General features: G+C 36.6%; 1 protein-coding gene across 1 annotated transcript; it reads right to left on the bottom strand.

Moving 5' to 3' along the window:
• Positions 1 to 10,023: 10,023 nt before the first annotated feature.
• Positions 10,024 to 15,677, bottom strand: LOC110453534 (BTB/POZ domain-containing protein KCTD7-like). Its single transcript, XM_021502510.1, has 2 exons — positions 15,315 to 15,677; positions 10,024 to 11,729 (listed from the first exon to the last, which is right to left on the bottom strand). Exons 1-2 carry the CDS (start codon positions 15,504 to 15,506, stop codon positions 10,995 to 10,997), a joined length of 927 nt encoding a protein of 308 aa, XP_021358185.1. The 5' UTR covers positions 15,507 to 15,677; the 3' UTR covers positions 10,024 to 10,994.
• Between the last annotated feature and the right edge of the window lie 46 nt (positions 15,678 to 15,723).

Here is a 15,723-nt window from a genome sequence, read left to right as displayed (position 1 = left end):
TTTCGCATCGGATTCATGAAAGAGCTATATTTTAGCTAAAAGTTTTTGATCCACTGAGATAGGGTCAACAAAATTGAAAATAAATCTAAAACTTTGATTTATTAATGACAGTGATTTCGGATCAAAAGCCGTTTAAAGTCAGTTAAAAGTAAGATGACTTGTAAAAGGTCGACCTTCATTTTGACGGCGTTAAATGAACGCAGTTGGCAACCAAGTTGGCAACGAACATATGCNGTAAAAGGTCGACCTTCATTTTGACGGCGTTAAATGAACGCAGTTGTCAACCAAGCTGGCAACGAACATATTCGTTGCCAACTGCGTTCATACTACCGTATACGCCGTCAAAAGGAAGGTAAATCCTTATACAAGTATGTATATCCAAAAAAAACAAAAAATGCTTTATAAAGAAAAGAACNCAGACTACTGATTAGTTTTAACTCCCTATCCATATATTACTCGTCGTATGTTGGGAAAAGTTTATGACCTGTTATTTGCCAGAAATAACGAAGTGCTTTTGCAGCATGCCTACGTCATTGTGTCGTCTAGTTTTAGTGACGTCCACATGTACTGTCAGCGATCGAGACTATTTGGTGTTCTGTAGGACCTATGTAGGAAATCAAAATAAACGGTGATAATTAGGGGTCTCCCTTTCGACAGCCTTGTCATAAATTAATGAGCGCGATAATTTAATCTTTCGCATCGGATTCATGAAAGAGCTATATTTTAGCTAAAAGTTTTTGATCCACTGAGATAGGGTCAACAAAATTGAAAATAAATCTAAAACTTTGATTTATTAATGACAGTGATTTCGGATCAAAAGCCGTTTAAAGTCAGTTAAAAGTAAGATGACTTGTAAAAGGTCGACCTTCATTTTGACGGCGTTAAATGAACGCAGTTGTCAACCAAGCTGGCAACGAACATATTCGTTGCCAACTGCGTTCATACTACCGTATACGCCGTCAAAAGGAAGGTAAATCCTTATACAAGTATGTATATCCAAAAAAAACAAAAAATGCTTTATAAAGAAAAGAACAAGGCCCATGGGCCTTAACGGTCACCTGATATATTTATACAGAGAGTTTATTTTGTTTTGACATGAACAGAAATATTATTCAAAGTGACAAAAAACAATAAAACCACCTTATTCAATATCTAGCATACAGATTAAAGACTAAAAAGTATTTGAAACTAGCACCTCTGATTCTAAACAAGGAAAATGAAGAAATTAGCACACTGACTCCTTTGGGCCCCACCCTACAGCCCTTGGGGGTAGGGCTGGCTCAAAATGTAATAATCAAAGTATCATTTGCCATTATAAACCATAATAAATTCACAATTTTGGTAAAGCACCTTAAGACCTTTCTATCTATGATGAGTATTTGATTCTACCATATCTGGGTCTTGAGAAGAAGATTTTTGAAATTTTAGTCAATTTGACCCTTTTCGGCCCCGCCCCTCAGGCCCATAGGGGCTTGGGACTCAACCGGCAACCATTTTTGTTGACTTTGACGTCTCAGGTGACCTAAAAAACGGTAGCCCAGAGACGTATCTGCTAGAATGATAAATGTAGTTCCAGTGAATATAAATCGTGACACTTGGGTAAATTGAGAAAATGCACAGTGAACAAAGTAATATTGATGTGAAAAACGTACTTTTTACGCAGTCAAAGTTTACTAAGCTGAAGAAGGTAGATATGTAAATGCATTTTTTGTTCCACAGCATAATCCAGGAAATCGTAAGTTCTATTTTAAGTGACCAACATATAACATATATCTGGGTGGGGGACTAATAAAATGTACCGCCTTGCCGGGCGATAATAGGTGGCCCGGAAGTAAAGAAATTTAAAATTTTGATAAAGCACCTATGACCTTTCCATCCATGAAGAATATTTGAATTTAGCAAATCACGGTCTAAAAGAGAAGACTTTTGAAATTTTAGACAGCTTGACCATTTGGCCCCGCCCCTCAGTCCCTAAGAGCGAGTCTTAAAATGAAGGAAATGTATATCCTAAAGTATTTTTCCTATATAGACTTAAGTAAAATTTACCCCGCCCCCGCCCCGCCCCCATCCAGGGATAATGAAATTCAACATTTTGATGAGCACCTTAGGGCCTTCCATCCATGTAGAGGATTTAATATTCTAGCTGGGTCTGAAACTGAAAACGAACACTGTTGATCCCCTCCCCCAGTTTGACCCCTTTTGGCCCTGATATACAGACCCCTGAGAGTTTGGATCCATACATACAATGTAGGTTTCTTGCCTGCCTTTGAACATGGCACATTTCTGCAACAGAGTTTTATTAAATCGGTTCTGTGGTTTTGGAGTAGAAGTCAAAAATGTTAATTGGAGTAGGTCATCACCTGAGGCATTGTCTCGGTAAACTTAAAATATGAAAACAGATATGTACTGCATGTATACAGTACATATTCAAATAAACAACAACAACAACAACAACAACATAACCTGTTGAAGAGGTTTATGATAATTTTCAGTGCTGAAATACATATGTCATGTACATGTAAGTATAATATGGGGGGAAATGGAACTCTTTACAGAATATTGTATTGTTGACCATTCATGTCTGGGGGGGGGGGGGGGGGGGGGAAATATCAGGTGAAATTGGAAAAACATTGCTTAGGTTCATCAGCAACAGAGCCCCAAATATAAAAAAAAATATCACTTTCTGTATACTCTTTATACCACAATCTGTATAAAATAGCACATCTGGGTATATATAACACACCTTTAAAAGGAGTAGGTTCACAAAGGGCCAAGAAAGGCCCTTTTCTTCATCATAAACACTTTATGATTGTATGCAAAGTGGTCATTATAATTGGCCATATCATAACATGTTTAGTAAAAAAAAATCAAAAAAAAATCATGTATCTTTGAGTTATTTTAGATATTGATACAAAAAGTGTTCATGACATCATTAATATTCATAAAATGGCAGAAAATAGGTCTTGTTTTTTTACAATTTCATTTGTTAATTTATTGCATTTAAAACAAATTTTCAAAACTGGTCACATTAGCCAACTTAGAAAAGTTTGGTTTAACTTGTAGGAATTCTTTCCAGAGGGTTTTTGCGAATTAAAAAATAATTTTGGTTATGCATGTGGCTATATCACAGTAATATTTGAGTATGTTAAAAAATATTCTTTTTTTTTTTGAAATTTTTGAAATGTTCTGGGCCATTTTTTGCCTCTTTTTACATTATATTAAAACACATTCCGTGACTGACCAGGTTATAAATAAAGTTGAGGTAAAAATGTCACAATTTGTAAATGTATTAACGATCTATATCAACATTCATAAATCATACACTGTTGGCATATCTGATGGGGCCCCAATATAATTTTCAAACATTTATGAAGAAATTTAAAATGAACTCACTGATTTTAAAGATCACATTAAAATTAAGCAGAATTAAGACTCAAGGCTAACAATATTAATGTTGACTCATTCACCCCTACATTTTTAAAATGGACTTGTCCAGTCTTTGATTTTGTAAGGTTCAAATGTGACTTTAGGGGTAAATATTTTGGCATTAACAAGGCAACATGCCTTTTGGTATCCACAACCGACATAATAAGCAAGCCAAAGGCCCTAAACTCTCGCGAGACATAAGCTACAATATCTACAGGTCGGAGAGAGATTATCGTGAAGAAATCATTATTTTGATCAAAATGCTGGGTAATATTTTGCATGGATTAAATTGTATCCTTGAAATTATGTTGAACTCATTCACCCCTGAAATTAAATAATGTACTACTCCAAACCTTTGAATCGGAAGAGTTTAAATGTGTCGTGAGGGTGAATGAGTTAAATGTAGTTACATTTATGATGTAATGCTCAGCATCTTTGTGGCAACAGACAGATGACATATTTTGTATGTATAGTCAAACTGTATCCAGTCATCACAATAATACATTTCTTCATGATTATCTTTCCAAGCAGTGAACCGGTAAGTTATTGGAATTTTCTCTGGAGACATTTCATTTTTGTTAAAAACATGAGACATAGAGAATGAACCATAAAATAATTTACACAATAAACAATATATAACGGTCCGCCATGTTTTCTTTGAATCCTTTCTATGGAAACCCTCAATATTTCGCATGGTTCACAATTTTTTATTTTCACTCTCAAGTGCAGTGCATATAATAGACATGTATCTATTAAAATAGATCCTGTGAAAATATTTATTCTTCTAAAAATCTAAAAAATAAATAAAAATCATCCCCAAAAGTTAATTTTCCTTCTAAAATATAGTAAACTAATGATAAAGAGCGAAATGTTTATAAAACAGTCAAGGAAAGGTTTAAACAAAATTTTGTCAGCAAACAATTTTTGACATTTTTAAAATTCTTAACATGCATAAACGTATAGCTATTTAATGATATATTGACATTTTTTCAAACACTTTGTGATGAAATTCATCAACTATTATGGTAATAATACAAATGATAACGATAAATCTCATCTGGAATGTAAACGAAGACACTGATTCCTTGATCATGTGTATGTTTTACACCTGTGCATAATACTACTGTGAAACAATAACAACTCGTCTATCATAATGTATACATGTAGGTACTCAGTAATGCTAATGTACGCAAGTGATGAACTTTGTGAATTTTTCTGATGCATAACGGTTTTAATTCATGAATTTATGACTACCTCTCAAAGGTTAGCCATTTAAAAAAAAATATAATAAAAACAAAAATATGCAAAACATGAACACACTACACCGGTGAATATTACAATGCAGGTCAATGTTGTGTCGACCATTATTTTAATATTTTTGTATATGTTACGTACATGTATGTATGAGTATTATAAAAACACTTCAAGAAAAAATAAAAAGCGCTTGGCAGAAGCTGTGGCCCCCGTAGCACCCAAAACCTCCTACTGCCCTGTGACACAAATCGGCTAAAATTGTTCTACCTGGACCAAGAATAAAAAAAAGCTAATATCAATAATATCCTATGATATATAAGATATTTGTAACCACGGAAACATTCACCAACAGAAATTTAAATCTAAAAATATTTCTAAACACATAAAAACATCTAGTTTCCATATGTTTATAATTTGTTCAATGTTGGAAATAAAAATCTACAATATTCTGATACTTGTACACGGTAAATGGTGAGATATTTACCATATAACACAAGTTGATGCATTAAATTAAAACTCAAGGATATGCAAATCTTTCCATTGTTGTGTGTACGCTTCATATTGGTACGCTAAAAATAGTATAGGTCTCATGATCAGTGAAGACTTATTAGACCCAGTGCTAAATCTATGTTTTGTTTTGACATAGAGTAGTAATATAACAAGCACTTGAACTAAATGAAGGGGAATGGGCATACAAAACATAAATAAAAATATAAGCTTTGTGTAGCCTCAATTTTACTATTATACATCTGATTGTAGTTTGCTTAACACACTCTTACCATTGTAAAGTGCAACTGCAATGAACAGCCATAAAGAACAACTTTGACATTGGAACTTTGTCGAGAAGAAAGTCTCAGATGCTGAGAACCATGACATGCTGAAGATTGTGCCCTGCATGAGATATAAAGGAGACATAAAACCACTTGTCATCAGCTACTGTATCTCAGAACAGAATGTTCTAGATTTGGTGGCTGAACCGATGCCTCAGCCTTGTTTGTTCACCAACTTGTGGTGCGGCCTGAAAGTCCTGCCTTAATTGCTGTGTCGTTTTCACTGCCCCACTTCTCCATTGGAGAGTGTGACATTAATATTATTAAACCTAGAGTTCATGGCGGTTGTGGTTGATGAAGCAGAAGATTCTTACCCTTCTGGAACACCTGGTCTTACTCTGTTTATACTTTTCAGGGGTGTCTAGGTAAATCTTTCTTTTGTTCATATATTTTGCTTTAATTTAAATGATTCTGAATTTAAGTTACAGATTTGCTCACTCTTCAGGTATTCCCTTGTTTATGTTAAGGTTCTGCGTCCTCATATTAAAACACTGCTATTATCACGGCCAACTTTAAAGTGTTATCATACTGAAATGTCACACACCTTCACTAAAGTCTGACAACTGGCTAACCAGAGGTAACGAGGGATAGCATTACGCTGAGGAGAAACAACAAAGATAAATGCCCTATATACATATTGCTATAGGGAAAACAATTTAGGTTACTCTTATGTCTACTAAAGCAGAAAATGCAGCAGAAATCCCTGATCATGCAATGATACAGTGTTAGTACAGAAATGTATGTAGAAAGTGGTGAATACGATCAGTATAATCTGATCAGTATAATCTCAGTATAATCTGATCAGTATAATATCAGTATAACCTGATCAGTAATCTCAGTATAATCTGATCAGTATAATCTCAGTATAATCTAAGTATAATCTGATCAGTATAATCTCAGTATAATCTGATCAGTATAATCTGATCAGTATAACCTGATCAGTATAACCTGATCAGTATAATCTCAGTATAACCTGATCAGTATAATCCCAGTATAATCTGATCAGTATAACCTGATCAGTATAATCTGATCAGTATAATCTGATCATTATAATCTCAGTATAACCTGATCAGTATAACCTGATCAGTATAACCTGATCAGTATAATCTGATCAGTATAACCTGATCAGTATAACCTGATTAGTATAATCTGATCAGTATAATCTGATCATTATAATCTCAGTATAACCTGATCAGTATAACCTGATCAGTATAACCTGATCAGTATAATCTGATCAGTATAATCTGATCATTATAATCTCAGTATAACCTGATCAGTATAACCTGATCAGTATAACCTGATCAGTATAATCTGATCAGTATAACCTGATCAGTATAACCTGATCAGTATAATCCGATCAGTATAACCTGATCAGTATAACCTGATCAGTATAATCTGATCAGTATAACCTGATCGGTATAACCTGATCAGTATAATCTGATCAGTATAACCTGATCAGTATAATCTGATAGTCAATACAGAGGTGCAAGTGTAAAGGACTTGTTACATTATTTCAACATTCTGTGTTTTGTTGATTTTGTTGTTTGTATGTTAATCAATAATATTTCAATTCACATATCTGAAATATCCTGTATGATCATGTTGTACTGTACTATACAGAAAACCTCCAGAAACGTTGGTTTATCTCCATTTTTCACAAAGTAATCATAATCGAGCCATATTCTATCAGGTTCTGAAAAGCAGTGTACCATATGAAATTCTATATCAAATTAATGAATTTTCAAAATCCAATGAATCAAATTTTAAAAAATGGTAATTGTATTTGACTCATTACTTGCATGCAGTTAAATAAAACACTGAAAAGTAAATTTAGTGTTGAGAATCAGAACTCTGCCAGAAATACATGTAAACTTAACTATTCACTTAACAAACACCAGATCAGCGAAAGTAAACAAAGACCTGGGAAAAACCAAACAATTGGGACAACAACATAAAGAGGAATGACATGACAATAACCATAAAAATACACTAGAAAATATTGGTCTGTAAACCAGGTTTAGAGTCAACTGATAATCATATATATATATATATTTATCACACAATGTACTGTGTTATCACACAATGTACTGTGTTATCCAGTGAATAGTACCCATGTCATATGTTTTTGCATACCAACCCTTGTAATATGACCTATCAACCCTGTGATTGGTTGTAAGAGTCAATTGTTTTAATTGTGACGCCACGCCTAGGACAAGTACATGGCGTCACAGACTTACTTACTGGAGTCAAAATGGCGGCATTTTACATTTCAAGTTTGCATGAAAATTGCCGTTTTACATGAAATAATGCCACAAATCTTGATAATGTGATAAAAAGGATCTTACATTCGTTTTCATTTCATATGAAATTGATGAAACATGTCACAAATATTTCAAATTAGCGAGCCTCTTGAAAAGTTCTTAAGACTTCAGTTCCATTAATCTCTATGGAATGGAAACTCACGTAAGATTCTATATTATATATTAAACTGAGCTTACAAAAACAACAAAATGAGTATGAACAGAACTAAAACAGACGGATGAGACATCTAACAAAACAACACGTTTCAAGGACCCCTGTCCCACTACAAAACACAACAGTTACCTCCCCTTATTTTTTTAAGATAGATTTTAGGTATCTCTGTTGGTTAGTGTGAAACTATTGCGACTGTAGGACAGGAGGTCAAACCCTGACCGAGCTCCCAGCCCAAGCTCCCAGCCCAAGCTCCCAGTGATTGTAGGACAGGAGGTCAAACCCTGACCGAGCTCCCAGCCCAAGCTCCCAGCGTGGCTTTCTCCTGCACTTTCAGAACACTGTTGTTGTTTTTTGATACAATGTCATTTCATATTTCATTTATCCTTAAAAGTTTCACAAGGTATGTTTTTTTTTCAGAAATAACTGATCACAGCTACACTGCCATACTGATGTAAAAGCTTCAATACAAAGTTATCTTTCTTTTAGCAGTGATATAGGGATCGATCCTCAAACTTAAATTAACCTTAACAGAAATATTTGTCTATATATATATATATATATTTACAGATTACAACATTGTGATTGAATGGAGACAACATTTTTAACAGAAGACAATACATAAACTTATAGGCTAATAATATAAAACTTCAGACAAAACAAGATCACAATTAAACTTAAACAAAATAATAACATTCAGGAATCGAAAAAGCACTTTCACCTTAACATCAAAACAAAGTAACAAACACATCACTAAACCATGCTGTTATACAGAGCTATCAACTGCCATTTTACAGCACAGGGGCATGGGAAACAGATTCTCCCTCAAAAACCTACCCAACAGGGGCCAAACATGTTAAGCCCTATCAATGTCTGGGCATGTTTCTAAATTCTTTTGTGTTAGCAAAAAAGAATAAAAAAAAATCTGTTTGTTAAACGTATGAATTTTCATAAGTTAATAGCATCAGTACTTACCTGATAATTTATTGCCATGCTCCTCTTAATTTTTTTCTTCACATTTTAACATTTGAGACAGTGAAATGGAAAGTACAATGCATATTTCATTCGCCCTTAAATTCAACATTTGGTGCTAGCTACTCTAGCAAAGTCCAAAATAGACAAATTGAACAACTGCATGACTGGAAATTATTAAGCAGAACTATATACCAATTAAAATAAAATCAACATGTACAACAATTAACAGAAAAAAAATTGTGAATATTTTCAACAGAAAAATATTTCGAACAACTGTCAGACAATATTTGTTATCATTGCAAAATAAATATGTATAAAAATTCATAAAATATCGTGATAACAGTTCCAGCTGTTTTTAACTTGACCACATACCATGTACAGGATACAATGATATTTATGTAATGGTAAAACAAAATAATCCTGATAGAACACAATATTGTTTTTGTTGACTGTCATTCACTTTTTAAATATTTTTTACAATGTAATCCTGTATACAGATTAATAATGGTGCAGTATTATTTTGGCATTTACATGTATGTGAAAAATTAGATGACATCACACAGTGTTTAATTAACAGATTTCATATTGTTGGATATGTATAATGTCATGTTTAATTAACTCTTTCACCCCTATGTAACTTGAGAAGACTCTACCATGCATTGATCTGGATGAGTCCATTATGGTCTACAGTGGTGAAAGGGTTAGAAGATCCGAATTACTGCTAAAATCTTGAAAATAGGATTGCCCCCAAAATTACCCAGCGGTACAGGTATAGTACAAGTAGCTTTATACTATTAGGGACACCTTAACCCTTTCAACACTGAAGACCATAATGGACTCATCCAGATCAATGCATGGTGGAGTCTACTAAAGTTACATAGGGGTGAAAGGGTTAATTCTGATCAGTTTCATATCCGTAGTATGTGGCGACTCTTCCTCACCACCGTGATTATGTAAATAAAATAACTATAATAATGTATGTTTGTGATAATGGCAGTCATTAATTTCTGCATGTGGTTTAATTTTTTATTTATTTTTTATTTAATTAAACCTGTTTAATCTGACAACCTGCAGGATACAACATAATATACTTTTCACATTGAACAGGATTTCAGAATACAAAGATGTTTGTTGGTCATCTATATTAGAAACATGATTTAAACATTATGTTGGATAGTAGACAGCATGTTGGTTTATGTGGGAGTTGGATCAGACAGAATTCCAGAATACATAAGGGTCGGATTAGGCAGGTTTCACTGTAGTTATGAACATAACACTGTGTTACCATGTAAAGTGTAACACCACATACACATAGAACATATGTCAGGTTTGAACACAAGCATATATCTGACACGTAAGTGAAAATTGGAAAAAACATTTCCAAACGTTTTCGGGCTGAACAGACCATGGTGTGAGATTCTTGACCTAACATTGTAGACACAAAACAAATATTATTGCATTTTGAAGCAAGTACATCTTTACCCACAATAATACATTTGCTTTATGAGGAGCTCAGAACAGACATTATGTGAGATTCCCATCTTTTAAATTATCGGGAAAAACAAAATTAATATTGTATGTAGGATTTGAACAGTGTTTTCACACACACATATTCTGACATTTTAATTATCACAGACATTTAGAATAGTTCTGGTACCAATGGTAACTAATGTTAAAGAAAACAGAATTTTCCAAAACGAAAAACTAATTTCACGAAACAATAGCACAGGGGTGTAACCTTTATATTTAAAATAGGCGAGACATCAAATATTCTAGTATGAGAATCCTCATTGTGATTTTTGAACAACTCATCTTCCATCCTTGATACTCCATGGGATGTGCACTAGCTTATTTACACACATACCCGGTTAGTAAACATAAGCCCTGGAGTAATAAAGACACTCATAATCCTGATTGGTCATGTTTCATGTACAATACAAGTGGTTTATATGTAAAAAACTTCTCTACCCTAAACTAAATCATAATTTCTGGGAAAACTTTTAATTTAATTTGATGGAAAAACTGTTTTTTGTTTTTCTAAAACATTATTTGTAGTCGGTAAACAAACTTCTGACATGTTTGTCCATGAAAATATCGGCATTTCTTTTTTGATTCATGTGGTTTGAGATTAAACCCTTCTTCTATCAAATCAGTTTCCAAGCATTTCATGAATAGTTCTTCATCGACTGCGGCTGACCAAGGTCCGACAGACAAATGAGCATTTTCTACAACACAGCCATGACTAAGATTAAAATTTGGCACCTTGGGTACAAATTCTGTACGAAATACATACAGAATTACCTCCCCTTGTCTGTTAACAATGGCGTGGTCTACAGCAAGTTGAATGACGTTGTTCTTAACCTCATAGTAGTTTGGAAACTGTTGTCTGTGAGCCTCCCGAACAAGGAGTCTGGCTACTTCTGGCTTGAGCTGAAGTTTCTCTATGAGATGTTGAATGCCGTAATAATTAGCCTCTTTATAAACTGCCACAGACACATGGTTAGGAGGAGCCGAGCCGTTACGGAGAAACTCCAGAATATATCCAAACATGGAACCGTTACTGTCTAGAAAGTAGTTACCGTTCTGGTCCTTGTCAACAGCATGGCGACCGCTGAAAAGAGCGGCAAGCATCGAGTCTGGGTATTTACAGAGCGTAGACAGACGAGTGACGTATTTGACGCCACCGACGTTGAGAGGAATTACCGGCGGAAACTGTAGGTCTTGGTCGGGATCCCGATACAGTCTGGGAGTAGAAACTGGCAATTCTTGTGACTATAAATAAAAATGTTACAAGAGCTTATTTAAAAAACAGTAATTGTACAGACTATATCAATGATATAAACACAGCAGAGTATAAACAAACAATCAAAATACCAATAAGTAAACATTTTGATTACATTTCATACTCAACAATACAAATTCAACACCAAATTAATTCTTTAGAAATATAGTCTGCAGTCTACAGCCAATAATGATAAAAATCTAGGGTAATTTTGTAGTATAATCAAATGAGTTTTTATGGACAACTGATATGTATCCATAACAAATGAAACAAGCAAATTCATGGAATTTATATCCCCCACTTGCAGGACATATTGTAGGTAAACATTATTGGGGTTAGGTTTAAACATGTGAGTATCGTGCTGTTGAGACAAATGGAGTCCGATTCAAGTTGTTGGCTGAGCCCTTAAGGCGTTGAACCCTGTTAAAAAGTTTGATGACAATCGGATAATATTTGCGAGAGTTAATGAACAGAAACGGCAGATAATAATGTTTTTCGTTATTCAAGGGGCCATAACTCTTTCAAATAAAGTCCACTGAAAATGGTCATCTGACTTGGCCGAGCCCTTAAGGCATTTTACCCTGTGACCAAGAAAATCAGTTAACATTTGTTGTAGTTATTGCACGGAAACGAAGCGTGACAGACAGACAGACAGACAATCCCAAATTAATATCACCCGTTTCGGTAAAAGCGGGAGATAAAGAAACAACCATAGTTCATTTATTAAAAAAAATATTTGGTGCATCACGATTTCTATCAAACAAAATATATTTTGTGTTTCCAGTAGCCCTTCCTACTCTAAATTTGTATACCTAGCATATCCTTTTTAAGCAATTTTCAAGGAAGATCTCTTTCCTTTAAAAACCTCAAAATTATTTTTTGAAATAGTTACCAAAATTATCAAACATGTTAAAGGAAACACACTTATTGTTTTGTTTAGCAGTAGTTCCTTCACCAAACACATTGATACACATTATAGTGTACAGTGCAATTAACTTTAACTGGTGCCAAACACTCCAGTTCTAATGGAGGTCGAGAGGTTGAGTGTTTGAACTTTGTGCACTCAAAGTAGCTGTATAAGTTTTGTTTCATTTGGGATAGACCTCAGTGAAATCATCTCTCATCTATATTTGTGTTATACACTTGTGAGTAAAATAAAATCTAAATCAAACATGTGTGCAGCTGGAGAAATGTCAAAGTTGATACAGAACAGAAACGAAACATCAAATTATTTGGACCAAAATTAGAGCTCATTTGTAATATTGTGCAATTTTAAAATTTCGGAAACACATAAGGAACTATGAATGTTTCCACTGGCCCAGGCACCAGACTTAGTAGCCCGTGTTTCCTCTGGCCTCCCAAGTTTCCTCTAGCCCTGACATCAGACTTTAAATAGTAGCCTGAGTTTCCTCTGGCCCTGACACCAGACTTTGAATAGTAGCCCGAGTTTCCTCTGGCCCTGACACCAGACTTAGTAGCCCGAGTTTCCTCTGGCCCTGACACCAGACTTAGTAGCCAGAGTTTTGTCTGGCCCTGCCCTAGACTAAGTAGCCCGACTCTGGCCCTGACACCAGACTTAGTAGCCAGAGTTTCTTCTGGCCCTGACACTAGACTAAGTAGCCCGACTCTGGCCCTGACACTAGACTAAGTAGCCCAAGTTTTCTCTGGCCCTGACACCAGACTTTAAATAGTAGTCCGAGTTTCCTCTGGCCCTGACATCAAACTTAGTGGCCCGAGTTTCCTCTGGCCATGACACCAGACTTAGTAGCCAGTTTCCTCTTGCCCTGACACCAGACTTAGTAGCCTGAGTTTTCAAAATGTCTTAGTCTTGTGTCAGGGCCAGAGGAGACTCAGGATACTAAGTCTGGTGTCAGGGCCAGAGGAGACTCGGGCTAACCACACATCTATCTGTCAAAATATCTTAGTCTTGTGTCAGGGCCAGAGGAGACTCGGGCTAACCACACATCTATCTGTCAAAATGTCTTAGTCTGGTGTTAGGGCCAGAGGAGACTCAGGCTAACCACACATCTATCTGTCAAAATGTCTAAGTCTGATGTTAGAGCCAGAGGAGACTCAGGCTACTAAGTCTGGTGTTAGGGCCAGAGGAGACTCGGGCTACATATACATTTGTAGGTACATCAATGAACTTTAGATAATGTCATATTGTAGCATTCAGTTCCATATATTCAAATTACATGTAAATATGTTCCGTTTTTTATTTGAGGTATTTAAATATGACTTATTTATATCATATACAATAATTGTATATTGTTAGATATAGCCCGAGTTTGCTCTTGCCCTGACACCAGACTTAGTAGCCCGAGTTTCCTCTGGCCTTGACACTAGACTTAGTAGCCTGTGTTTCCTCTGGCCCTGACACCAGACTTAGTAGCCAGAGTTTCCCCTGGCCCTGACACTAGACTAAGTAGCCCGACTCTGGCCCTGACACCAGACTTAGTAGCCCGAGTTTCCTCTGGCCTTGACACTAGACTTAGTAGCCTGTGTTTCCTCTGGCCCTGACACAAGACTTAGTAGCCAGAGGTTCCTCTGGCCCTGACACCAGACTTAGTAGCCCGAGTTTCCTCTGGCCTTGACACTAGACTTAGTAGCCTGTGTTTCCTCTGGCCCTGACACAAGACTTAGTAGCCAGAGTTTCCTCTGGCCCTGACACCAGACTTAGTAGCCTGAGTCTCCTCTGGCCCTGACACTAGACTTAGTAGCCCGTGTTTCCTCTGGCCCTGACACTATACTTAGTAGCCAGAGTTTCCTCTGGCCTTGACACTAGACTGAGCAGCCTGTGTTTCCTCTGGCCCTGACACCAGACTTAGTAGCCCGAGTTTCCTCTGGCCCTGACACTAGACTTAGTAGCCAGAGTTTCCTCTGGCCCTGACACCAGACTTAGTAGCCCGTGTTTCCTCTGGCCCTGACACCAGACTTAGTAGCCTGTGTTTCCTCTGGCCCTGACACCAGACTCAGTAGCCTGAGTCTTCTCTTGCCCTGACACCAGACTTAGTAGCCCGAGTTTCCTCTGGCCCTGCCACCAGACTTAGTAGCCCGAGTGTCCTCTGGCCCTGACACTAGACTAAGTAGCCCGACTCTGGCCCTGACACCAGACTTAGTAGCCAGAGTTTCCTCTGGCCCTGACACTAGACTAAGTAGCCCGACTCTGGCCCTGACACCAGACTTAGTAGCCAGAGTTTACTCTGGCCCTGACACCAGACTTAGTAGCCAGAGTTTCCTCTGGCCCTGACACTAGACTTAGTAGCCAGAGTTTCCTCTGGCCCTGACACTAGACTTAGTAGCCAGAGTTTCCTCTGGCCCTGACACCAGACTTAGTAGCCCGTGTTTCCTCTGGCCCTGACACCAGACTTAGTAGCCCGTGTTTCCTCTGGCCCTGACACCAGACTTAGTAGCCCGAGTTTCCTCTTGCCCTGACATGATACACCAGACTTAGACATTTTGACAGATAGATGTCCCACACCAGATATCTATCTGTCAAAATATCTAAGCCTGGGTCAGGGCCAGAGGAAACTCGGGCTATGATTGACAGTACTGAGTACACCGCCGTACAATACCTTCAGTCTTCCCGTCCTACGGAAAACACCAGTATGCTGCATCAAGTCCGGTTGATTGGATGCACGAAATGTCGACTGTTCGTTTTCAGACTCAATATCTTGTAATTCAACAACATTTCGTCTTGGCATAGGACGTATCTCAATGACGTCCTCGACCGAGTCGGATGCATCTGAATCTGTTTGGTCCGTCATATTTGTCGATCAGGTACTGTCCGCAGACACCTGTTGAAGGTGTTAATTACTGTGAAGGATCTCAGTATCAGGTTGTCAAAGGTGATAAATGACCGATTAATGACGTTCCGCCATTGTGGATCCCACCTGCTGTCAAAACTGTCACTATGCTTTCACCGGAAGTATACATCGCACCTGTGTAACATTCGAAATTCTCTTATTCCATAATAAGTCAAAA

The sequence above is a fragment of the Mizuhopecten yessoensis genome, unplaced genomic scaffold (assembly GCF_002113885.1).
Source record: "Mizuhopecten yessoensis strain PY_sf001 unplaced genomic scaffold, ASM211388v2 scaffold7443, whole genome shotgun sequence".
Taxonomy (NCBI): Eukaryota; Metazoa; Mollusca; class Bivalvia; order Pectinida; family Pectinidae; genus Mizuhopecten; species Mizuhopecten yessoensis.
The sequence above is the reverse complement of the archived record's forward strand: the minus strand, read 5'-3'. Positions and strand labels throughout refer to the sequence as shown.